General features: G+C 29.6%; 2 protein-coding genes and 1 long non-coding RNA gene across 4 annotated transcripts; 1 reads left to right on the top strand and 2 right to left on the bottom strand.

Annotated features, from left to right (window-relative positions):
- Nucleotides 1-838: 838 nt before the first annotated feature.
- LOC130900154 (alpha-1,3/1,6-mannosyltransferase ALG2) lies at nt 839-2,266 on the bottom strand. Its single transcript, XM_057810548.1, has one exon. The coding sequence runs from the start codon at nt 2,114-2,116 to the stop codon at nt 854-856; it is 1,263 nt and encodes a 420-aa protein (XP_057666531.1). The 5' UTR covers nt 2,117-2,266; the 3' UTR covers nt 839-853.
- Nucleotides 2,267-2,934: 668 nt separating this feature from the next.
- Nucleotides 2,935-26,935, bottom strand: LOC130900152 (bifunctional heparan sulfate N-deacetylase/N-sulfotransferase). Of its 2 annotated transcripts, XR_009060139.1 has the most exons (14): nt 26,748-26,918; nt 24,744-25,201; nt 17,423-17,617; nt 16,952-17,204; nt 16,555-16,720; nt 15,161-15,460; nt 14,719-14,907; nt 14,351-14,658; nt 13,029-13,211; nt 12,693-12,913; nt 12,359-12,637; nt 11,488-11,664; nt 9,802-11,040; nt 2,935-8,912 (listed from the first exon to the last, which is right to left on the bottom strand). XR_009060139.1 is itself a non-coding variant. In XM_057810546.1 (13 exons), exons 2-13 carry the CDS (start codon nt 24,926-24,928, stop codon nt 10,800-10,802), a joined length of 2,697 nt encoding a protein of 898 aa, XP_057666529.1. In that variant the 5' UTR covers nt 24,929-25,201; nt 26,748-26,935; the 3' UTR covers nt 2,935-10,799. The 2 variants fall into 2 exon arrangements, 1 of the variants encoding a protein (XP_057666529.1); XM_057810546.1 differs by having other exon boundaries at nt 2,935-11,040; nt 26,748-26,935.
- LOC130900153 (uncharacterized) lies at nt 20,733-23,835 on the top strand. The gene is made up of 3 exons (XR_009060140.1): nt 20,733-23,417; nt 23,473-23,535; nt 23,595-23,835. It is a non-coding gene; the product is annotated as an uncharacterized LOC130900153 (long non-coding RNA).
- Nucleotides 26,936-27,265: the final 330 nt, after the last annotated feature.

The following is a 27,265-nucleotide window of genomic DNA, read 5'->3' as shown; positions in this document are numbered from 1 at the left end:
TAAAAATATTTTATTTGAATTTGTTGGGATGCCAGTAATTCTCTAATGTAAACTATACATGAGTATAGAGAATTGGGAATCAAACTTTAAATGGTGCAAAAGAAACCACTATTTTATAAAAAGTGCTTCTCTATTTTGAATTCTTTACTTGTGCAATTCAAAACCAAATTTTCAGGTGTTGTACTGCATTTTACCTCAATCTATTTTTACAAACTCGCTCAAACCGGCCCCGTTTTATCATGATAATCGACATGAAAGTTTGGCGAATGCATCTATATTTTTTTCTATTCAAATTATAGTTTTTAAGTGGCTGCCAATTCTTGTTTATTGTTTTTATAAGCTGTTTACATTATGTTGTGAATGCTTTTATAAGAGACAATTTCTAAGATGGCTGTTTATTACAGTATTCTAGAGACTTTAAAAATCTGAATTATCTAGAAAGCCATTGGAAATAAATAAGCAACAGTTTAGCAGCAAGAGCCAGTAAATAATTGGGCGTTATAGTGAACACATCAGGTTAGTATAAAGTGAACCTAATAGTAAATCGATGTGTTAAGTATTTGTGAACAGTTTAGTGTTAGTTTCTCAATAAATTGCCTATAGAAGTGTTTATTGGATATGTCCTGTATATCTAACAGTGGTTAGATTTTTAATTGTCTAATGGTTTGCAGCTGGAAGTTAATAACTTTAGAGAAAAAACAACAGGCATATGTCACAATAATGTAGGCTGCATGTTGATTTAAATTAATAAATAATGGTCATTATTATCACTAAAATATTTCAGTCATTAATATTGACGAATTTAGCTATAAAAATATTTTATTATACAAATGAATAATTTAATTTTAAATATTTATTCACTCTTTTTAACATTTTGCTGTAATAACTTTTTCATGACATTTTGTAAACACTTTTGAAAACTACTATAGGAGAATTTTTCATCCAATCTTTTTTTTCCTCTAGCACCCATTATCTCATAATTTTCAGACACAATTCTAGCCATAAAATCTGCCATACTGTCCCCGGATGGTTCACAAAGATAACCTGTTATACCATGATCAACAGTTTCACGAGGACCACCACTGTTTATAGCAATTACAGGTTTAGAAACAAGCATAGCTTCTAATGGTACTATGCCAAAATGTTCTTTAATTGGAGTATATAGTAGACAACTACATGAATTTAGCAGTTCAGCTTTCAAGTCATCATTGGGTGATTTTAAAAATATAACTTTGTGTTCTAATTTGTTTTCTTTTGTCAAATCAACAAGTCTGTTAAATGTTCTAGCATTTATAGAAGATTGTGGGTCATAACCTCCTGCAATGATAAGATAGATTTTCTCCCAGTCATCTTTAGAAACAATGGTTTGTAATCTTGCTAATGCAAGAATGGCAAATTCTAACCGTTTAGCAGGATGAAACCTATTTAATGACAAAAATACGATTTTTTTGCCGTCTTTCTTAATATCAGGAACTAATTCTTCAATAGGTTTCATGTATGTTAGTTTCTTCACAGTATCTTGATATGAACTGGCTATAGTAGGATATAAAATTTGGATATCTTTCTCTATTTGTGGAAATGTCTTATGAAACACAGATGCAGTATATTGGCTGTTTACTAAAATTATATCTGCTTGTTCAGTTGTTTTCATTTCTAACCAATCTATTGGCGTCCTATAAATTTTTTTCAACATCCCACCCGGTGTACTTGCCAGTAAATCTGGATGATGACAATAATAAATTACTTTCTCATTTGCAAGTTTCAAAAAGACATTAGCTACAGGTATTAAATCAGTAATAAATAAATCTTGTTTATCATAATTTCTAAAGAATAATATGTAAACTATTGACAAATAAACCATACGTATATAAGCACATAATGCTTGAAATCTTCCAAATACACTTCTTGGTAACCAATCTCCAAACACATCTACTGAGTATTTACCATTCTTCAGTTCATCAAACGCATGAGTGGGATCAAAGTGAGTTGTGATAAATTTTATTTCGTTTCCAGCATCGGCTAAAGCTCCAGCCATATCCAATACTAATCTTTCTGCACCACCAATTCCAAGATCCGGATGGATAAAGGATATTTTCAATTTTTTATTTTCACGCATTTTTATTCTTTTGATATTCTCGGATTAGCAGTTTGCTTATTTATAACTTAACATAAATATATGATTGTATTTATACCATATTGAATCTTATAAATCTGATAAAAAACATTGTGTTCCAAAATATAACCTATAATATCTTCTTTTTTATCTGTTTGTGTACTTTTACAGAACGTTATATAAAGCCACAAATTACAAATGAAGAACTATAGAAATTCAAGATCACAGTGTTAATAGGGATTTGTCAACACATTGGGTCCATTTTATCAAACATTAACCTATCACGTTTACGGCCATGATCTTTCCCGTTCCACTTAGTCCTGATAGTTATAATCGTAAACCCAAGACGTTTTGAGCGTTGAGTTAAATATTAAGGAATAGCAAAATAGAAAAAATAAATGCGAAAGCTTTAAGACTGATTAACATTAAAGTAAAATCAAAATATCTTCTGCACACTAGTGAAATATTTGGTGGTAACGCATCAAATAATGATTCTCATGGTTGAGTTTTGAAAATTCCGCTAATTCTTTCAGCGCTTTTGACAAAAGTCGACGTGAATGATAGTTACGAAGTCAGATGTGAGGTTCTCGTCGCGACCACAACTATTGTAGTCGTAGAACACAAAAAAAAGTATTTGAACGCTTAGTGGAATGCACCCATTGTGAACTAACAAAAATGCTGTCGCAAATTGTTTAAATTATGATATTCTACTGTTTTCGATTTCAAATTGTTCGTTTTGTATTCACTTTCCAAAAAACATACGCAATTTTTTGAAAAAACGCTTATAAAAGTTATGGATTTGAAAGAAAAAAGAACAGAAGTACAGTATATTTTTTATATTTTTCAATATTCTTGGACAATGAAAATTAGCCATAGTAACTTTAAAAAAAATTAGTCAACAGATTTGAAATACAACAAAATATTTGCTATAAAATTATGAACTTTTTTATAAAAAATGTATAAAATTTACAATTTTAAAGTTTCTATGGATTATACATTTAAACCGTGAATATTCACCATTATGTAGTTCATTTAAGTTTTTGTAAGTCGGTTCATACTAATTTTTTGAAGACTTTAAACCATATCTCAACTTTTTTATTTTGATATTTAATAATATATTGCTCTAAGGTCAATAATCAAAATTAATCAAATTGAAGTTATGGAAAATTTTAATACACCTTTGCATCAGAAACATTTTGTAAACAGAATTTTCAGAAAGGAAATTTAACTAAAAGAATTTCCATCCATTACCTTAATTATAAAAAAATGATAAAATTTTTTACAAATAAAAATACATATTTCAGTTATCGCATTTCCAGTTTACTATGAACCGTTTACAATAATGGCACACATATTTATGTACAAGTTTTGAATAAATTATTACTTCGATCTGTTTAAACTTGAAACATTCAATTCATTCAAACAAATCATAATTTAATGTGTAGATTTATAACGATCATATTCTCTAAATACTTAGTGCATTCCCCATAATTTCAATTTTCGTTAAATTTCTAGCTACCACAAGGATAAAAATTTATTGACGAACTGTGTAGAGTTCACCAGATTCAGCAATTTTTTACAACATTACGAATCATAGTTTTGTCCTTGCAATTAAGAATTGTTGATGATAATGATACCGAACAATATTACCATTGCACTAGACTTGACTGGAACCTGTTCCAGGGTTCCAGGATAAGGAATAATCTGGAAAAGAATTATTTTGGCAGATGTTTCCAAGACTCCTCCTTTCACGTGCCTTGTCCGGTATCCCTGACGTTGGCGATCACCATGGTCCTCTGCCAAGAGAAAAAGTTCAGCATCCCTTGTTATGCCGGTCCAGTCTCAAATATCTCTGAGCCACAACTGTTGCTTTATTATCGCCAAGTGTTGCTTTCTGACGTTTGCTCTTCGTAGTACATTTTCGTTTATAACATGGAGTTCAAAGCATTCTTCTCTGAAGCCACATTCCGAATGCCTCCAGTTGGTTCATCTTCCTGGCCTTTGGAGTCCACGACTATACTCCGCATAGCATTAACGACCATACATAACATTTAACCATTATTGGTTGTTATTGAAAAGCCAGGATTTCGTTTTATTACAAAAAAAACTTTTGGAACTTTTCAATAGCTTGGTTTAGCAGAAATTTTATGGGGGAGAAGAAGAAACTTCAGATCATCTAGTTACAGAATATTCTGCAATTACAAACCATTTCAAAAAATACTTGGATGGAAAATTTGTAGATTTGTAGGAATGAAGATGTGAGGTAATTGAAGTCATCGTAGATATTACAGTTTATAAGGACTCTGGAACTAGATGACGAGCTGTAAATGATCGTTGACAAAAGCAGCTAAAGTCGCAGCCTATAGTTATCCCCTGGACAATTTACTACCACACCAGCACTACATTCTACAATGAGTCGCTGGTTCATATCCGGCTCGAAGGACCAGACAATGTGATTGTGTTGGTGTAGCAGTATTAAACGGTGTGTTCAGTATTTTTTTTTTAAGAAAATAGTTTCAATCTTTATTTGTTTCTCTTATTTTTCAGTAGCATATATATTAAAAAGCAAAAACTAACCCTTCATAGAATTTTGTTTTATTTTGTGAATATTTCTGTTTTATTATTATTCAATTGAATGTTTCAAGTTATAAAAACTGTAACATTCAGTCATAGAGATATGTTTAAGAAATATTATAAAACATAACAGAAGAAACAAACACATTTTGTACAGAAAGAATACACCAAGATTATTTAACATCTACTCATTTCAAGCTCTATCACTGGACGCGAATACTCTATTGCACGTTCATATTCATTTAATTACATCTTTAAATACGAATATGTATTACTGTAATTATTTTAGAACACACAGCACAGATCTGCAGATGTAGTAAAATATTTATGGATCTGTACTGTGTGCAAATGGACCCAGATAAAATATTTCAAATAGAATAAAAAGAACTGAATTCAATACATTTATTTATCCTCTCAAAAGCTTTGGGATGAAACTGAGATCATCATACAGAGACAATCCAAAAGAAAAATGTAACCTTGAAGAATATGAGAGATAAGATAATAACATACTGGTAAATGTTGAATTCAAAACAATACATAGAAGAAAATCAACTAAAATGGTTCGGACAACTGAAAAGGATGAAAAGAATACTAGAAGTAAGAATAATAAGGGCGATAAATAAAGAAAGATGAGGATGGACGAAATCAATAAAGCCACTGAAACAGAGGGGAGAAAATAGATGAGGTACCAGCACAAACAAAAGACCGCAATAAATTGAAAGGACCTTGGAGAAAAGATTCGATTAAAAAAATACTCAACCCCATGTCTTACACCAGTAAGTGTAGATAGATATAATAATTGAGTAAAAGAATTGAATGCGATACATTCATTTTATTCCATCTTAGGTAGTGAAAATTAAGGAAAAAATATCACATTATATATGGGTAATCATCATCAAGGTTAAATTTGTTGGTAATAACTATGGGATTGTATGGGAATTTGTGAGGAATTGAACATATATGAAAATCCTTCCCTCACTATGTCCCGATATCCAGATTAGAACTTTGTCCAAAGTTTTTATTAAGAATTTTTTTAAAAATCTGTTCGGAACTATGACTATTACAATACAACAAACTTTCTCTGAATTTAGGATCATAAGTCATTAAATACTTATCCAATGTTAATTCGATATTTACCCTATGAAAAATTGTCATTACCTCACAGCCTTACCAACAGTCGATAAGTAGGTATATTTTTGAGAACTTTGGTAATACTCGCATTAGTTTTTGACAGTTGGTAGTACGGTTATTTGTTCGGAATGGCGAACTGACTTCAAGTTCTTAGAGGTTAGAAAGCGTAGCGATAAGCTAGCTGGTAACGAAAGGTTATGTTGTGAGATTTTTTTAGGTTATGATTTGTTTTGTCATTCCCTCATTTTGAATAAAAGTGAGGGGATGATGAGTTAAGAGGTAACGACTTTCAGACTACGTTTTTTGCTTATTGAAACTTTCAAGCCCCAAAACTGATCAGAAGAGGATGTTATTTCAGCTAAATTTTGAGTATTTTGGGTTAGAATCAATGAGAAGACATTGTGGATCTGATTTTTGAGAGCTACCGTAAACTGTAGGTTATAATTTTTTGAGCTTTGTTCAAAACAATGTTCAACAATCTCACTGAGAGATTTTAATAATTTCCAAAGTAAAATATTTTTTGTAAATTCATATTGTTTTAATTGAACTGTGATTACTACTACGATAAGAAAAAGTATTGATTGTAAGTATTTTTCAGTCATGTTCAAACTGCAATATTAGTTTTACTCCATAATTGGTAGGTTAATTTAACCTAGCCGAATTTTTTATTCTATATTTAAAAAAAAATAAATGATAAGATTTCATAATTATTTAATCTATTCAAATAGATTTTAAATAGATTTATGAGAATTACCAATATGAACAAATGAATGAAGACAAATTATTGGAAGTTTATCTGGGTCCAATATTTTTTAATACCTCACATTATGGCAACTGCAGTTTGATTTATAATTTCAACTTTTTGCAATATTCTAAATTGTTCAATTGAATTCTAGGTATTGAAAATATTTTTCCAAAATATTTTTTATTATAGTAATAATAATACAAAAAGAAGTATATTGCCACTATACACTGATATGTCATCTTTACGAATTATTTGCCATATAATTTTCATCGATTCATCAAATATTCTAATATGATTAATTCATAAGTATCTCAAAATTCCAAATGAGGCTCTACAGGAAGTTTTAAGAAAATTAGAATGAGATGGAAATGATATGAAAAACTAGATAATGGTTTAGGCCATATTTGAAGAAATTAAACTCTAAAGTAGTAATTTTATTGAACACACTGTCAGACACGAGTTTCGATAACCAAGTTATCGTCTTCAAAGACTGAAGGTGAACTAAGAAGTTTAGTGTAACTGTGAGTGTGGTAGTGTGAACAGTGTGTTTAATATGGTTATTACCAATGCACACAGGGACCAAATGCATGAATTATTGGTAGAAATTGGTCGGAATTGAAACAAAATTAGCTGGGTCGTACAGTTGAATAACCAAACTGTACAAATACGTGATAATGTTGATAATACACTGTGCAGGTACTTCTCGACACATGTATATTGTTCCTTTTATTGATACCAATAAATAAAACAACACCACTCAGGGATCAAACTGCCCAAGAGACACAAAAGAGAGCTTTTCTCCAACTTATTCTGCTATTTATATGTTTCTCTAAATTTCCCCTTCGTAACTATCTCATGTGTCATGTAAACCATCGATATTTACACGACATTTTAATTTTTTTAATCACTGTCTATATCAATGGTTCACAAATACAATCACATAATTAGTACAGCTTCTAAATGTTCATTTAACACATAATTTATAATTTTAATTGATTCATATTCTATGATCCTAGTGATTAAGTTGGAATTTCTGGAACAGTTAGTGATATTCATACTGAAACACTATTTACACTACCACTACCCCAACACTCACAATTGCACTGTCTGAGGCGCGTTTCGACAACTAAGTCTTCAGAAAGTAAACTGATAGTGTAGTTGTGAGTGTTGGTGTATTGGTAGTATAAACTAGAGTGTTCAGTAAACTGTTTACCTTCAGTCTCTGAAGACGTAAACTTGGTTAACGAAACGCGCGTCAGACAGTGTAATCTTGAATGTAGGTGTAAAAAGTTTATTCAGTAGGGTGTGCATGTTGACCTAGTCATTCGTTTGAACTTATTCTTTGCGAGAAGTGATTGTAGCAGTTGTAATTGAATCGAAAAATCGAATCCGTGTTATGGTGAAATATTGCAATGGATCTAGCCGTCACATTTCTGCCAAGAATTCATGGATTTGTGTGTGCAAAAATTTCAACTTACCAATCAATTTGCTCATTTACGAATTCTGAATATGGATATAAATACAAAAACAAAACGTGTGCTACGTGGGAAAATTTTGTGGATAAATGTTGGTAGAAACAAACGTATCAAGAATTAGAGAGCGTGGAAATATAAAGAAGAAGATTGCCTCAAATGAGATGAGAAGATGATATAAAACACATGAAACCTGACGGATTGGACAAATAGAGATGTTATAGGGAATTGACAAGTTGAAAATATTTTTTTAAAAGACATTATCAAATGAGTTGCAATATAAAGTTGGTTTAATTAATTATTTCGAAAATAATTATTATAACAGCTACAAAACCGAACATGAAGTTCAATCTTCTCATTGAATTTCTAATAAAAATACACAGAATAAAATATCTAAGTACAAAAATAAAATATAATCAATATACAAGTAATATACAAAATTATTAAAAGGTACAGATTAAAAAATATACGAGGGGTGATAATAAAATAAGATCAATGAATTTTTATTGCAGTATGTACATCTAATATTGTAGAATTAAATAATAAATAAATTTCATTTATTTTTCCCACACTGTATGATCTTATCGTTATAATTTGTAAAAAAGTACCAAAGAAGCTCAAGAAATTTGTCTGTAGTGACAAGTGGTATAGGCTATTTAAAAAGAGATTTTCCTACTACTCACATTGACAAGATCAAGACAGAGCATATGGAAGTCACTTCTGGATTCAACACTGGAATAAGTACATTGTTAACCAAGGCAGTAGTTTCGTAGATACGAATTTGAATTTTATAAAATAGCAGTATTTTGTTATCACACCTCGTATGTATATTTTAGTTGCTTTAAATAAATCCATATTTCTTCGAGACAATATTTGCCTACAAGAAATTAATTTAGACCGTATAACATAACTTACATAATGACTGGTAAACAGAAGTATGTTATTTATACAATAATTTATAAATAATAAAGTTGTAAAAAATACTGTTCAATCTTCTATTTTACTAGGCATTATTTAAACGTTAAGCAGATTGTCCTTTATTACCATTATTAAAAAAATGCCTAATAATATTTTTTATTTACAAATAAATATCCGATATCTATCCCGACAAACTGAAAGGACACTACATTGGCAACAAATTGAAGTTACTTGGACTGCTATTTCTCTCCTATTCTCCCCTAAAGAAAACTGGCAAAACATCTATTGAGACTAAAGTGACCAGTAGAAATTCGAATATGACTGTGATTGAGTGGAGACACATTAAGGGGGTAGTATTACAAACACCAAATTTCAAAAATGACTGAAACAGATGGAACCTTAGACCACAGTTACTTTGATCGCTATTTTCCCCAGCAAAAGAAAACTGGCAAAACATCTATTAGGACTAACCTAATCGACGGGTATTCGAATATCAATTCCAATTCATACTATTTTTTGCTTTCCAATTTGGATGAGAGAATAAAATTACTTTAATTACTTTTTTCAGGGATTAATAAATGGATTTCGATTACTTAAACAAAATAGAAAATATTTTTGATTCTTTGAACCATAAAGGTACTGAAAATACTTTTCAATAAAGTAAGTAACTGAAACCTTTCAAGGGATTATAGAATCGTATAAAGCTACTTTCTCGGCCAAAGTAACAGCTCTTGTAATTGTATATTATTCAATAATGATTCAAAACCAAGTAAAACATTATGATTTAGTGGAGACAGATTAAGGTAGTAGTTTTATCTGTATTACAAACACCAAATTTCAAAACTTACTTAAAACGAAATTGGAACCATAGGCCACAGATACTTGGATTGCTATTTCTCTCCTATTTTCCCCAACTAAAAAAACTGGCATAACTAAAAGAATAGAATTACTTCTCCTTTTTAGGAATTAATATTCGATATATATTCTTCGGACCAATTTAGACCGGAGATCTTCCAATCGTCAGATTTTTATTCCCAAACTGATAGTCGTGTAGATAGTGGTTTAGATGGCAAACAAATGAAACCCAATTGCGTTTATTGCCTCCAATAATCGATATTGTTAGTTATCTTCATCACTTAGTTGTTATTATAAGTGATAGAAATTAACTTATATAGAGGCTTTTTATAATTATTACGTATATTTGAAGACACCTCCCGCGATATGCACCGTTGCCAAACCGTTGAGTATAAATCTTTTATTTTCTATCCCGGAGAGATCCGGTGGTATTTAGATTTGTTAATAGTCATAATCCGCCGAATAAAAAAATTATATGAGTTTTTAACAATCAATACAGTCCACTAACAACATCTTGAACAGTACAGTCACTTTCTCGGTCAAAGTATAAGTCTATGTAACTGTATGGTCTAAGGAATGGAACGGACCCAGTATTCTCCACCCCAAAATTCAAGGGTTTATGCCATTAAAGAGCAGATTGTTTTTCCTTTCGCATTAATTGAGCTAAAATTAAAACACTACAATTATTAAAAGAGAAAAGCGAAAATTATGATCTTGTATTTGAATCAAGATAAAAGTAGATCAATTGTATGGTTCAATGCATGATTAAACGTATTGTATGAGTATACAGTAATCAAAATCTATTTTTTGTACTTATTTAGGTACAAGTATTTGAAAAATAAACATTAATGTAATGCATTTCTGTTTCGAAACTATATAATATATTTTTGTGAAAAACGTTTCGAGTACATCTATTGAATTATTATGCATTTTCAATAGAATATGGTAGCTAGGATAATCTGTCATCAATAAATAAAACAAAAATAAAAAATTAATTAGAATTATTATCAGTATTATCAGATAAATCTTCTTTGAGCCAGTTTGGTATAATTCGAATTCCATTTTTTTTGAATAACTTCACTAGGGCCGTATTATGACTTAAGTAGTACCTCTGTAGATACTTGTGGGATTTTTCCTCCATGGGAGGATACTGTCTACCTTTGCTGCGTCCAAGGCATTTGGTATGGTCTCCGGTTATTACTTGGCAGTAGAAACCTTTTTTTGGATCAAACCTTAAAATTAAAAATTATAATTTCATTTTACATTAGGATATAGTTAAATTTTTTCTAATTTTTCTTAGATAAAACATAAAATGAAGATCTAAGAGAATTTTCAAACAACTCAATATAATAGGCATCACACAGACTCATATGGAATACCTTCTAGATGAGTTTTTCCATAAAATAACATTGGTCAATGTAGATTTTATTTATTTTGGGAATAATATTTTTTATAAATATATAAGCTAGTAAAAGGACACAAGAGGAAATTTGACGAATGTTCCATTTGAGTTGCTAAAAGGAATTGAACGAAAATGTCATCAAACAATAATCTAAAAAAGATTAGAAAATTAATTTTCAAGTAAAAGGGTAACTTACTAATAGGAACTAGAGGAAATAATTAAATTTTTAGGAAAAAAGACATGATAATTATTTAATTTCTATATAAGTATTATTTACCTTAAATGTTGGGTGTAGTTGAAAAATGGCATGATCTTTAGAAACTTTTGAAGTTCATTCATAACTTCTACAGGACTATTCTTCAATTCTTCTCCGTCTATTATGTGAACTGATTGTGATGGAAAATAAGTTAACCATCTTTCCAGATGTTGCGCGTATTTCCCTGGATTTAAGCACCTAAACATATTTAATAAATGCATTTAATGGCATATGAAAAATCATAGTTTAGAAAACAAAATAATTTGGGGGGTTTTAAATCAAAGTTGACAACTTTATATTTAAAAATTTGACGTTTTAATAAAAAATTATCGGTTAGGTTAGGTTGTGCGCTGCTTTTACAACTAATCTGAAACACTAAAATATCTTTCAGAATATTCCTGTGTAATCATATAGACAAAGTTACTGGATGTGTTGATTGAAGGTGAGGAGAGTCCAACCCGTGGGAATAATAATAAAATAATAATAATGTTCATTTGCCAGGAAAATTACAAATTATTTCAATGTACAATATTCATTCACTGTTATTTTACAATAATTTGAAGTATAAAGAGAACAAATATTTCCCTTAAACCTAAGAAAACCATACCTTCAAAATGACTGGTATATTTTCAACTTACACGTTGCGGTCGGTCCATAATTTATACGGATTCGAATATATATACAAAATTTTAAGTACCTTGACATTACTTGATCGAATGTTATAGTTACAAGTTTTGTTATTTATTAGCGGACGTGTCTTTTAATTGACTCGAATTACACGTTTTTGATTAATCCTGGTTTATAACTAACCTTATCAATTTTTAACCACCTGTATTTCATAAGGGTATTATAAGGAAAAATAACCTGCTTAAAATTTGAATGGCATTCTAACCTGTTTCTTAAATCTCTCAGGGGTTTCGGAGCTGTATCACTGGCAGTTATGACGTGATGAAAACTATAATTATTCGCAATAATATCACCATGCGCTTTCGTATGTTGATACCAAGAATACGCCCTTTTAGCAGGAGATATTAGGATAGTTATAAGTTTGGCGTGCGGCAATAAAGCATGTACCCTTTTGGGTACTAATTCACCGTCGAAATACGTAGCACTCTTTTCAAAATAATATTTGGCTGAAGAATTAGAATCGGTAGGAAAAAAATCCATATACCTAAAACGATTTGGTTAATAAATGTATTAACGAGTAGTAGTTTAATTTAAATTACCAGTCTAATCCTCTCAGGTAATTATGAGCATTGAAAAATTGTATTTCTTCGAATGTAGTAGGACTTGGTAAGTTACTAGCTATAGCTGGATGTAGTGATAAGAATGTATAAAGCGCAGTGGTGCCAGTTTTTTGAGGACCGATTACCAAAAACTTTGGAAGCGAATCGCATGATTTATTTCTAGACCAAATTTTTTGGTGTCGTTGATCGTCACATGGGTTCTAAAATATGATAAAAGAATATAGACAATGACAGTTTAAAATTAAAACTACATAGTTTTATTATTAAAATTTTTGTATTTCTGCAAAACCAAATATCAAGAAAACCAATACTTACTCCCCAAACAGGATCTGCTTCACCAGGATAGAGTTTAAAGTAACTTTCAGCTAACTGTAAAGGAGGCGCTGAAGTTAATTTAATATTGGTCCAACATTGTACGAATTTGATTACAGACTCAAACGTATATAAACCTAGTCTATCGTTACCATAATTCGACATATGGGTCATGAATATGTTTATCTAAAAATAAATGAATATATAAATAATTAAAAACCAATAAAATTTCATTTTTGATTAATAAAATATTTTTCATAAATGAAATGAGTCAAATTAAACAAAAAAAATATAAAAGATGTACAGGCACATCGAATATAAGGTGACCCATATACTTTTCTCAAAACCTGTAAGAGTTATCAAAATAACTTCAATTACAAAAGTTCTTTGTATTTAAGGGAATTTTCATATTATTGTCTTTCGGATTACACAGGGTGTCCCAATTCTTCAGTATTGGAATTTTAAATGAACACCCTATATTTTATTGCATTTTTTTAATCAGTGGTAAAATCAAAAGTAACTTCTGCACGGTTTAGGAAATATATGAGGTAGGAAGTGGTACTTTAGAACCACAAGGTTCTGAAATAGTTCCTTGAGGTACTTCTATCGTTATCTTGTATGAAACAATCACTACACAATGTGACTTCATCCTTTGTTGTCTATCGGAAAGATAATTTATTAATAAAACTTGAAGCTTTTCCTTTATTCCTTAATTATGTATGTATTGTAGTAGTATTCGGCGATCTACCGAGTCGAAAGCTTTTACTAAATCAAGAGTTGTTATTATCAAGGGTTTATTTGATTGCAAGTTATATTTATAATATAATTTAGAGCATCTGTTGTACTTTTAATCCAAATAAATACAATCGTTGTTAGTTTATTAATCATTTTGATAAATATATAATTTTTCAAATATTTCAGCAATATTAATATATAATTTGATGTATATTTAAAAAAAACTCTATGTATTAACACTAAATAAACTTGTATCGTTCGATGTTGTTTGATTATGTTAAAAGAATCTAAAATTTGGTGGACGCGCTGGTTACAAATTTCTTATATTAAATTATTTTTTTTTTAACTTATTTACATTATGTTATGGCCGATTTTTATAAAATTATTTCTAATATGGCCTTTTTATTTACATTCTAAAGCCTGAATTATCGAGAAATCTGTTTTGTATAACTAGGCGTATGTTTATTATCAAGTGAGTCATTAAATAAGTGAATAATTCAGGTATTGGTGTATAATTTAGTGAATAGTGATTAGTTTGGTGTACATATATATGTGGTTAAATTATTATAATCTATTGAAAAAATACTAACTGGATTATATACTATGGTCTGAAATAGTTCACCGCCCTGTATAGATTCATCTAGTTTTTCCCTACCTCCGGGATACCTGTCTATGAACATAGTATGGGTGAATAACCCGCACGTTTGTCTCGGTAACACCATTATATTTCTGTGTATGAATCCTCTTCTCAATCTAGCCGGTCTTAGATGAGGATATTCTTCTGTGGACGTTACTCGGATATTCCAAACTTTTTTCCAAGCCGTATATAAACTTTCATGAACGGGATACACGCCAGAATGATGCGGCGAAACCGAATAACCCGAATCGATTGGTATTCCTAAACGAAAAAAAAAATGTACGTAAGTGATTGATTGACAAAAATATCTAAATCGCTTACTATTTTCTTTGGCGAAATTTTTATTCAACATCATATCTTCCATGAGTAAAGTGAGGTTGTCATAGAGATGCGGTTGTTGATGATTCCACATATGAGAAAACCACATGAATTTGTCTACGTTTTCCAATATTAAATCATCGCCTTTGTCCTCTTCATTGTTGCCATGGTGGAAATACTTTCCGGAAAAACCTATAAATCAATATATTTATTCAAAATGGAATAAGATACATTTCTGTTTGTAGAATTGGTTTAGACAAATTTGGAAGGATCAAAAACTTTATTTGAGGAAAATGTTGATTTGAGGTTTTCTCTCACGAATAGTTTTATGGACAGTATAGTGTAAAGTGTTGCGGGATAGTACTGATACGTTTATTTATTAATCATGCTGAACCAAAATCATGATAGCTCAATGTATGTTTGTTTTTTTTATTGTAGTATTTACCTAAATTAAATTTGAATCCGGGAACCATATTCGCCAATCTGTCTTGCGTATCAATCAGGGCTAAGACGTCGTCTGGTCGGATTCTAGTCCCAATTTCTCCTACGAATATATCATCGATATCAACTAGAAATTTTCTTTCGAGGGACAAACTTAGTTGACCGTGACTAAGGTAACTTAAACTATCTAAGAACAGTAGTCGATGTAACCAAAATTTCAATCCAGAACCAAAAATAACTCTTTGGATATTGTCGTATAGACCGTGATCTTGGATAACTGTAGGAAGTGGAACTTTGGAACCACCTGTAAGATAAAAAATATGGTTTTGGATCATATATTTGAATAAAATTATGAAAAATAGCTTTGATTATACACAGTTCATTTATACTTGAAGTTTTTGATTAGAAACTCCTCTACATTAGCTTAATCTAAATTATACATAACTGATAATGAGGTAGACTGAACAATTCTTATCAATTTTGGACATCACCAGGTTAAATTATTTGCATTAACTATATAATAACGTCAATTCTAGACGTTATTGTTGTAGATCTCGTATTTTGTATTGATAAAGGTGTCTTAATACCTTTCTTGTGAATCATAGCCACATTATATTAAGATTAAAATAAAATTTTGCTACTAAAGGGTAGTAGAAGAAAAAAATAATAAAATTATCTTTCCCATTACTATATAAGACTAAAATTGACATGAAAAATTGGTTTCTCAGTTTTGAAAATGACTATTGAACCAAATTAGATGTTCGGTGAGTCGTTTTGGCTTTCCAACTGTTCTGCACTTATACCATTACTATCTCTAGTTTATTTAATTTTTCTTTCATCCATTTTTTTTGTCCTTAACTCATACTAGCCCTTCTTGTTCTTATTTTCTCTTCCCTCACGTCTTTTACTAGCATTTGATTTTTTTTTTAATTTTTAAGTTTTCAATTAATATCCTTTTTCCTCGTTAACATTTATTATACACTTATCGCTCCTAATGGGAATCAACGTCATAGTTAAGTGATTCCAAGTGTCCCTTATACACTTGAAGTGCCATTAACGTGTCAAATTACTTACTTTTATTTTATATTGATGTGAAACTAACGACCATAAATAAAATTATTTATAGCTTTTCTATACAATATGATTTTGGCATTTAAAGCGGTTTGTAAATGGATACGAGGGTCTTAATAGTTTGGCAATAGTCGAGTACGGTAGTCAAATTGTTGAAACCAAGTTTAATTAATTATTAGTTAAGTAGTTCTAATGTTTCAATACAAAGAATATGGTCAACCATCATTGGATAGTCCGAAGATACAGTACAAAGACAGCAGATCGATGTAGAAGAATTTCAGCAAGGAAACCATCCAGGAATATCAGAAGATATCAGTGAATACTTACTATCATTAATTTGGAAATAATCACTTCTAGTAGCCCACTCTAGAGGTTCGTACGTTGAATGATTAGCTTGAAACACCGTCCAATCGTTCCCTGGTAGTTCACCCCAGACTGTTTCTCCGGCTCTGGTTAATCTCAATATTTGCGAAGCTGCATTTAGTGCTGCATCCTAAAGTAGGGACAGAAAGACTTCACAATATAAACAGTGTAAATAATCAGTAAGATCGAGAATAGTGATCTACTGGGTATTTACAATCTATCGGAGACGGGTAAATTATAATTCTGTGTTTCAATGAAGGTTCTGGATCTAATGATATCAAAATGTGGAGTAAATCATGAAATTTTGATGGAAGATTGAAGGTTACAAAGTGATTTGTTGATGAGTTCCCTGTCTACTTACTTTTAATCTAAGATTGGTGTGTATGAACAATGGGAATCCTTTAAGTTGAGTACCAACATATGTTTCTTCTTCGGGTGTGATGAAACCAATAATACCGACAGAGTATTCTCGACAGTACTTGTCGAGGAGTTCTCGATTCCAGTTGTCCATTTGTAGATATTTATTAAAATTCTCGAAGACTATTACACCATATCGACCCTTATCTAAGTTAGTGAGTACTGGTACACTTTTACCACTAACCTCAATTTTGTACCTTAAAATTAACGAGTTGCTGAACTAATCAAATATAATTTTTATAATATAGATTTTTTATAACAACACCAATTTTTTGATAAAAAAACATTTACTACATCATAGATCTAAAGAACATTTTAAACAGCCTGTATAAATTCGTTAAAATTCATGAATTGTTTTTATACAGATGTTTTGAGTGATGGTGTACGATAAAAAACGCTTTTAAGTTTAACTTACTTTAATCTAGTATGGACAAGAAGCTCAGCTATATTTTTACCTAACTGAGAATACATAGTTTCTACGAAAACTAAAACTTTCGGGTAGCTACGCAGTCTTGCATCAGTTTTGTGATCGTGATTTTGTAAAACCCGAGGTCCGTTCATAACACCACATCGTATGTTAGGTTCCGGTCTCGTTGATCTTTGAATAAATCTGGAATAAAGAAATTTATGAACGTCAGAGTTTAAAACATCGACGTTAGACTAAAATTTGTGATATGAATATTAAACAAAGCGAGATTCCGTTATGGAAAATGAAGAATATTTTTCATTTTTGTTAGTTTTTTCTAATACTTCAAAGCAAATGTTATTAATTAGGTATAGTTCTTCCAATATTAATTGCAGAAGACAGTTATGCAAGGAACAATCAATATTTCATACCAAATTAAGAAATGAAAAATAATGTTTACTTCCAGTATAAAATTCAGTAAATATCTAACAAACCGTCTGTCCACGTGGTCCACTGTTTACCAATCAAAACATCGAATCGTAAACATAAATGCGTTTCTATTGGCCGAAGCTGTATGTACACAATTCCTTCGAAATATTCCTGTTAGACATTAGCGTCGCTTGACGAGATTAATTTAATTAAATAGTTTTTTCAAATAAATAGAAATGTGGGCGTTCTTGAGACATTGCACAGTGAAGTGAGAATAACTGAGAGAATATCTGCTCACAAAATTACTGCAAAACTGTGCAGCTGATAATTCAACATAACAACCTAACATAACCAAACATGTTTGTTGGGTTAGGTTATAGGTTCGAAACAAAAACTTATACTTTCATTATTTTTAATGCGTAGTAGTAAACTTTCAATTTTTTTATACAGGGGTCCAAAATAATTCTTAAAATAACTCTAAATAGGTTATTATGTTATCATAAATATGGTCAGTTAGTACGTTCATTTCAAAATGGAAAATTGGTAATTTCATACTTTCGCGGTCCCCTCATTTTTTGGCTTTAGAAAATCGAAAAATCATCCAATGTCGACAACTTTTTTTGAAATCTTTGTTTTTATGGCGGATTTATGAAAAAAAAATGAAAACTTAGATTGGTTCGGTTAAGTTAGGGGGAGTGTGCTACAAATTCAGACCAAATGTTCACATTTGGTCTGCTTTTCAAACAGCAGCAATTCAAATTAATTTGATATGTACTTGATAGCAATATGTATGTACGTAGCTTGTTGAATCATTTAAACGCTTTGAAAAATTGTTTTTTAAGATTTATTACAAATATATCAAGTTTTAAAAACTTGAAATGCTATTTGTTTTGATTTAAATTACTCCGTTGACGCAATTCTTGAGTAAATATTTATTCGTGCTATGGTAAAAAAAATAAAATAGTAAAATATGTTATCTCGTGTAAATAGTACGGTTTATCAACTGCTAATCAGTACAACTTGCATCAATCATTTAACTATACGAGGGTTGCTACTTAAGTTTTGTGATAAACAAATAAATATTCTTAATTGGATATGGCTTCATTACTTTTCAAAATATTCTCCGATAAGATCAATAGGCATGCGTTTTTTCATTCAGATTAAGGTACATGTGATTTATAAGAATAAATCATTAGGCGCCAAACAAGGACTGTACGGCGGTTTATCTATAAATTCGATGTTTTGACTGTTCAAAAACGTTTTCATTTGAACTGTGAACTATTCAGAATTGACCGCTCTACGTTGCTCTAATGGAAAATTTTATGATGACAGATTTGGTATATTCACATCAGTCTTGCCATATCTCAAAACTTCAGCAGCAGCCCTCGTATAAATCGAAAATAATCAAAAAGTAATTTCCACATTTTTTGCTTTAAATATTTGATCTTAAAAAAATGATTTCTGGGATAGTTTACTGGTCCCTAAATTAAATTGGATATTTTTCAACCACCCCTCCTATAATATATGCGAAATTTTTGAAATTGTAAGCTTGCTAGTTGTATAAATGTATATATAAATATATGTACCTGAGCTAATACAAGATTTCGGGCGTTTATTAGTCTTTTATAACCATAAGCTGTATAGAACAATAGAAAAAAGTTTTGACCTGTCAAAATTACGAATGCTTCATCCTTTTATTACTCTCTCAATCATAAAAATAGACTTAAATAATCTATTCATCGGGTTAGTGAGAAAGAAAGGGATATCGAAATCCAATTTGTCTTTATAGTATTTATCTACTACATATTTAGAAATAAAAAGAAGTTCAGGAATAAACAAGCAAGTGATGAATTTAATAAACAATTATTATTTTTTATTATTCTATTATCCTCCATGCCTAAGTAGACCCAACCGAGATTCTTGATAACACACACTTACATTGTATTATTATTGAATATAAACCTTGGTAATATAGCCATAATTTATTCATTAAACTGAAGCGAAGGCGAAAGTTCAACAAGTTTTCCATCAATTACAATAATAATTTTATAAGATTTACGACCGCACCGTTGATTTGTTTTGAACTCCAAATAATCAATAAATTTGATAACAACTTGAATATTAAGACTCGAGTCTGCAATAGTTAAAGTTGTACTTTAATATTTTCGAATTAATATTTAGCATTGTTGAGAAAAACTATTGCTAACTTTGTAGCTATCACAGATAAAACAAAGTTATGTACGACACTTCAAGAAAACAGCTGATTAAATTCAAAATGGCCGTTACAGGACAAACAGTGCGCTGTGTTATCTCATAAGAATGTGGGTTAAGTTACTTCTGTATAGCATAATAATTGCAGGATTAGTTTTTTTCACATGGAAAAAATTTATGCAGTCGCTGGGATCACAGCTTATCTTAGCAGCAATATCTTCAGTAGTGGATGGAATAAACAAACAAATTTGAATCCTATGAGAAATTTTCTGTCCAAAATAAAGTTCACCTTTTCTTTTTTTTTTGTTAAAAAAGTCGGTTTCCTTAAAAAATGTTATGCTTATTGAAATAACAAGGTTTCAAAAGGAAAAAAAGAAAATTGAGATGAATCGATTAATGGATTTTTGTCAAACGTTACAAGAAAGAAAAGCTCTCAATCTAAAATTAATAATATTAATAATTAAAAACTTCTTCGTTTATTACTTCGTAATTTTCGAGTTACAGAACACAGAAAAAGTTTTACTAAGAGTACAGTTTTGATATGAAATTCTATGTCAAAACTTCTCGTATCAAAAAACCCATTTGTACAAAAATTTAGCAGAATCTGAAACATTTTGATGTCGACCGTATTTTTCCCCTTTTCTGTTTAAGAGCTGCCATTTTTTAGACAATTCACCTGTAGTTTATGTTTGTGCTTTAACCTTAAAAGTCTCGAAACTCACTTAATGCATTATACCACGACAATAGAAATTAAATTACTGCGACCACACTTTACATTGCAGAAAAAGGGAATTTGGGAATGCATATATATAAAGTGTCTCGAATGAGAGAGAAAATGAATACTGTCAGCACCGTAACGTAAAAACGTTTTTCCCATAAGAACTGTCTATATATGGTTTCATGCATCTAAAAAAAGTCTTTTGCTTACAATAAGTATGAGGATCAAGATCAGATGATTTGATGATAACGTGACAATTGACAGTTCTCTAATAACCCAACTTTATTGTTTATTTATTTGATTTCGCTGTTGGATTATCTCATCATTCTAAAACACGTAAAATGTCTGTAGCGTGTTAATATTGTAATAAAATCTGACAGTTTAGTGTTAATAGACACATTAGAGAAATTCATTTGGAACAAATTGAACCTGTTTCATATGCTAAAGTGTGGTAATTGTGATACATCGTTTCAGCAAGGACCATTTTTAATGGATCATTTGAAAAAAGTTTTGAAATTTGAAGATTAAATAATTAAAAAGATTAATCAGGTGTTCTGTAAATTACAAAATTTTGATTATAATAATTTGGATAATTCTACGCTGGATAAATTTCATTACCATTTGAATATACTTAAGTTTCTTTTCCACAAAAAAGAAAAAACATCAACAGGTTGTATCATTGACTCAGAACGATTGGAAACTAAGAAGGCGTTGCAAAGTGGGATCTGCTCTAGTGATATCGAGCAAAAGACCATTCGTATTGCAAGATATAATTTATATATTAAAGATGAATTTATATGATTAAAAAAAGTTTCATCAATATTTGTTTATTTTTGATTCAATTAAGATACATAATTTGTTAGGTACATTTATTATACATTGTCCAGAAATAATAATTCAGATTCCACCAGCTTGGAGAACCTGGAAAAGTAATTAAAATGGGGAAGAGCAATGATCAATTAAAAATTGTCCTTGCTGAAAGGATGTATAACAATTAGGTTATAAGTACTTGAAACCCCACATTTTTTAAGCATATGAAACAGGTTCAATCTGTTCCATATGAATTTTTCTAATGTGTCTTGTATATATATCGTATATTGTTAACACAAAAATTTTTCTATGATTTTGTAATGTTTAGGTTAACGAGAAGTGTCGACTGTCATAATTATTGTAAATAGTGTCGGGAAATTATAATCTCGTAGATGATTACAAAAAATTATGTGCCAAGAATAATTAACCTCAAAATTATGAACTGATAGGTCAATCTGATACCTACAGTAAATAATATATTGACTTGTGCTTTTTAGTAAAATCAATTAATTTCCAATTTATAATAATTTATGTAAATTAAAACCACAAATATTTCCATAACGATATCCGCTATTTAATGGAATGCGATGTATTCAAGTTACATTGCACAAAGTTGGATCATTTCATTTTTTATGCATTGAACAATTATTTCATTGTTATCTACCTACAATCTGTCTATTTTTAAATTGTAAATATAATACTCCACTGTTTAACTTACTACGTAAATATACACAGTTTTCTATTAGTTACATACAACAATAATTAACAATCTTTTATAACCATTGAGTGTAAAAATAAATAAACAAATCAAATAATTAAACATCATTTGCAATTTAATCGACCAATTTCATAATATCAATAGTGCTAATTTCGGAATGTCCTAGAAAATTATACTTCAATATCAATTCTTCGTTATTCAAACATAAATTGGAATGTATAGGGTGATACAATAAACTCAAATATAGTCGTCGCTTTATTTTCAACACATATTTAAATATGTTGCAAAATTTATTAAACTGATTCTCACTACTATAATTTATGTTTAGTTTATTAATATTTCATCAGACGAGTGGATTAGTTTTTACACTCGTAAATGGGTCAAGACTATTACTGACAAATTGCAAATATTATTTTAAGTTAATTTCTTGTGTTTCTTTGTATATAATCGGTTTTCATTAGTTAGTATGATACTCACTCTTAATTTTTAATATATTTATTCTAATCTAGTTTACAAAATCGTCTTATATATATATTTTTTTTTTCGTAAAAAAGACTTTACTAAATTGAAGGTTAGTATAAACATTGAAGAGATAATGTTTGACAATAACAGAAAATATTAGGCCTTAAATTAAGAGTTCATTTTTTTGGCACATTTACCACAAACAGCAATAATGTGTTCTATACAAAGCCACGATTTCTAAAAACTTACTGAAATATGGTATTTGTCGTTTTTTACATCCTTGTTTATTTGTAGGAGAATCCTGTGGAGGTTCAACATTCTTTTGAGTAAATTTGGCAACCGTTTATCGAATATGTCTTGGCAAAGTTTAAATAGTTGCCCTTTTTGCAATGTTTTCTTTTACTAATTGTAATATTAATTTTTTTGAAAAAAAGATTCTTCTACTTTGAGATGCTGGGGCATTATTAATTTTGTGAATGATCTATGCATTGTTAGCAATCTAAGATTCCATATAATATTACTTTGTCAACAATATCACATTTTGTGAGTTATACAAAGTAATAATTTCAGTTTTTTCAGCATCACCTGATTTTTCATCTATTACACATTCTCGATTGGAAGAAGAACAATCTTATTTTTTTTAGGAACATGAGATAGTAGGTAGTCCAGATTTCGATATATGTTCAAACATTCTAAAAGATACTGTTTTAGTCAAATTGTACACCTGAAACTGCCCATTTGGTGCACACAGTCATAAATTTCTAAGTTTGTAAAGTAAGTTCCAGCATAAACCAGAAAAAAGACTTTTATCACGTACTTATTGGGCTTTTTAGGTATAAACATGCAGAAGGCACATCTACCAAGAAAAGCAAGGAACATTTTGTCTAATGTAAAATACTCTCCTACTGAATAACACTTGCACTTATCATTAAATATTTGAAATATTTTCCTTTCAGGAGCTACATCATTGAAAATTATTCACAACTTCATTAAATAAATTAGATACTTAAAATATGGGGTGCTAGTTGGCAAATTTATATTTTATTCAATATACAATATATTGTTGCCAATGTTTTCTTCTATATCCAAATTATTATCTGTAGCAGGCCAGAGGACACATGATTCTCAATAATTATTTCTAAATTGTATGAGACATGCATGCATCATTTTATCCACCAAAACTGCTGTCACAATTGACAGTAGTACAGCAAAATAGTATAGACTATAATTAAGAGGGCATAACTTAAGACGACTGATAGAGTGAGATATTAATACCCTAGAGACTTTGGGAATACAAGAGGAAGACCCTAAATGTGTTTGTTAGACAATTTGATCACATTTGCCAAATAAAGATGGACTCAACTCTTCTAAGATAGAGAAAAAAAGAAATAAAGAGGGGGCCGATTAGACAGATAGAACTATAATTACACAATAAATAAATTTGTGTGATGTGAATTCAACTTGTTTGAATTAGACTGTATCCAATAGCGTTTTCTTCAATGTTTTACTTCTTAAACTTTTATATGTTTTTCGTGATTTGTCTTGATTTTAGGTTATTTTTCTTTAAAAATCAGTACAAAATTGATGTTTCTACCAACTTCGTCCTTCATCAATGTCAAGTCATATTTTGATGAAGACTGAAGAAGATTAAAACGAAATTTTCACATATTATTTTAAACTGATTTTCATAGAAAAAAGACCTTAAAATCAAGACAAAGAAAATATAATAGTAGTTTGATTAGTTATATATGGAAAACCTGGAAATAAAATTAATTTTCCCTATTCCTAAAAATGAGTCGATTCATTACTAAATTTTTTTTAAAATTCATAGTTATTGGAAATAATTTTTATTATTTTTCAGCAAATTTGAATACAATTCTCTCTGGTCTAAAGATTAAACTATTTAATTTCTAAAAAAATCTTTTGTAACACCAGCATACTTCAGTGATTGTCTTCCTGATAAGATAAATTTGTGTACTTACTTGGTTAAATAAGGTGAGCGCGTCTGTCTTGAGTAAATAATAATTAATATTAACGAAAACAACACAATTGCAAATACGCATTTTCTTAAAGATGACGGTCTCAGAATTCTGATCCTTTGGTAGATTGATCTCATCGAATGATGGTGTCGCAGAGATCCCAAAAGTGGCCGAGAATCTTCAGACATATTTCACTTTTTTTTAGCTTTAAAACTACCAATTAATTTATGTGTGTATGGCACAATAAAGGAATGTGAAATTATTTTTAATTATAAATATTATCTCGTTTTATCAACAGTCCGCCATTTGCAGTGTTTCCAAATTTGAAAATCACAACACAAACATTTTCTTGCCATTTTTCTTTGATATTCCTTCCAACATACCATAGTTGAGTTTAAGTGGAACTTCGCATTGTAAATACATTACTTGGTAGTTCACAATTTTCTTCAAACTATTAAATCCTGTAACAAAGAATGACAAATTATCTACACTATAACAAATAATCAGAAACTATAGCTATTTTCCTGCTAAAAAATTATTAGCCACTATTTATGTTTGACTCATGTACATAACCCTTTTTTTTTAATCAAGATTCTAAGCATTGGCAGTGGTGGATTTACAGATTTGCAAGTAGGCTATTCAGTTTTTGCTCTTGAAATTTCATACCATATTTTACAATTAGAGACATTTGAGTAATTAGTATACTGCAAGTTCATATTTTGTCGAAGTTGAGTTCAATATTGTTTTTTTAAAAATTTTTGCATGCTGAATTCAGCACAACTGTTACTTTGTAGCAAATCTCCCACAGGGCATTTGGAACCATATTAGTAATTACATAAAACAGATCTAAGCAGTATCCTTGATAATAGTAAATTATGTTGATACAAACTCAGATTCTCAAAGAGTTTTTGGATGGGTAGAAAAATTGCCTATATTGAATAAAGCATTGCAACAGGGTAATAGCTTGGAAAAATTTTTAATAGAGAAATGGGAACATGGTATACTGCAATACTGCACAGACAATTCATATCTTCCTATTAAATATAAACAACTGATAAACTTATGATATAGGTCTCTAGGAAAATAAACATTTAGCTAGAATTGTTTGGAGTAAATATGGTTCTTCCCATGTATTACATAAGTTCAAAGTATAATGATTATATTTTTAAGTGAAATCATTATAAATATCAACACTTTTGAAACATACATTCAAATAACTCTGGAAAATGTTATGTAAAAAATAGAAAACTGAGTCAGAACAAATGTTTAAATATTTACTAAAAATACAGTATTTATTGTGAAATTAGGTACATACTTATTAGAATTGGTTCAGTAACATAAACAAAAAAATTATTTATCAAAACTAGAACAAGATAAACATTGCCTCATTTAGTGTTTTTAGATAAAATTATAACCATGTTAAGAATAGCTGACTAGTTTGAAAAAATATTTTATATTTAGCGAGATATTTAAAAATTGAAGAATTGAATAATTGTGTAATAAAAATAATTTTTGAAATAAATATGAATGAATAAACACATAAATATACGTGCATTAGTTCTTATATTTGTATATATTAATTTATATAGTTTTTTATCTAATCTATTCATATTTAAACCAAATCTAATATAAATTTACTATTAAAAGTTAAGTTTACAATATAATGTATATATACCTACCGTCTTTAATTTTTGGTTGTTTAAAGTTATAAATATTAATCCGCCTATTCACAGTGTTAATAAGCTAATGTACATCTATTCCAATTATTTAACTTTTAATTCGAAAAAATGCAACAAATGTTTACTATGGATGAACTGTAACCAAAACTCTTTATCTAAGTGTGTATCAGATTATGGTTTTGCTTCAACATGATGTGAATAAACCTCTTCATAATATATATGAATGTTAAATAAAACGTGTTACGCAAATAAATTTTATTGTTACATTCATAGCATACAAATGAATCAAAATATAACCTGTCTTGGTCGAATTGATCATAGAACTTACTTTAATTTGTTTGATGTGTTCACATATTGATACTAACGGCTGACTATTCACCACAATGTTTTGATTTAGATACACTCGCGAATTTAACTTTTGAAAATTATTTTTGTTTAAAGACCCACTTCCTCTGAAGTTCACCGATCTTTTATTTGACTACTGTGAGTTCCTCTCTCCTCTCTGAAGATTATTTCTAAATTTGACAAATTATGTCAATGTCACATGAATGAATTTAATCATAGTTTTCTTCATTTCTGTTATTGAACTTTTGAAAACTAGATGGCAATACATTTATTATTACTGTTGTATTGCTAGTTGTCTATGTATAAGGATTAGTATCGTTCAGTCAAAACTGAACAATGAAAATTACATGGGTAAAGTTTATATACAAATGTTTCTGCTCAATAAAAAACAATCAATATAATTTTTAAATGACTTTTTGTACATTACGGTTTATTATTATTTCAAATACTACAACTGAAATTTTATATCAAATGAAATAAAAACAGGATTTTTCGTCTTTA

This window comes from Diorhabda carinulata, chromosome 12 (assembly GCF_026250575.1).
Source record: "Diorhabda carinulata isolate Delta chromosome 12, icDioCari1.1, whole genome shotgun sequence".
NCBI lineage: Eukaryota > Metazoa > Arthropoda > Insecta > Coleoptera > Chrysomelidae > Diorhabda > Diorhabda carinulata.
Note: the sequence above shows the minus strand (reverse complement) of the source record. Positions and strands in the feature narration are given on the sequence as shown.

Excerpts from the sequence above, each read along its gene's own strand:
- LOC130900152 (XM_057810546.1), bottom strand. The coding sequence starts at position 24,928 with ATGTCTGAAGATTCTCGGCCACTTTTGGGATCTCTGCGACACCATCAT. Across the intron at positions 15,461-16,554 it reads TTATTTCCAAATTAATGATA|GTGGTTCCAAAGTTCCACTT; the intron begins GTAAGTATTCAC and ends TTTATCTTACAG. Across the intron at positions 13,212-14,350 it reads AGACCATAGTATATAATCCA|ATAAACATATTCATGACCCA; the intron begins GTTAGTATTTTT and ends ATTTATTTTTAG.
- LOC130900154 (XM_057810548.1), bottom strand. The coding sequence starts at position 2,116 with ATGCGTGAAAATAAAAAATTGAAAATATCCTTTATCCATCCGGATCTT.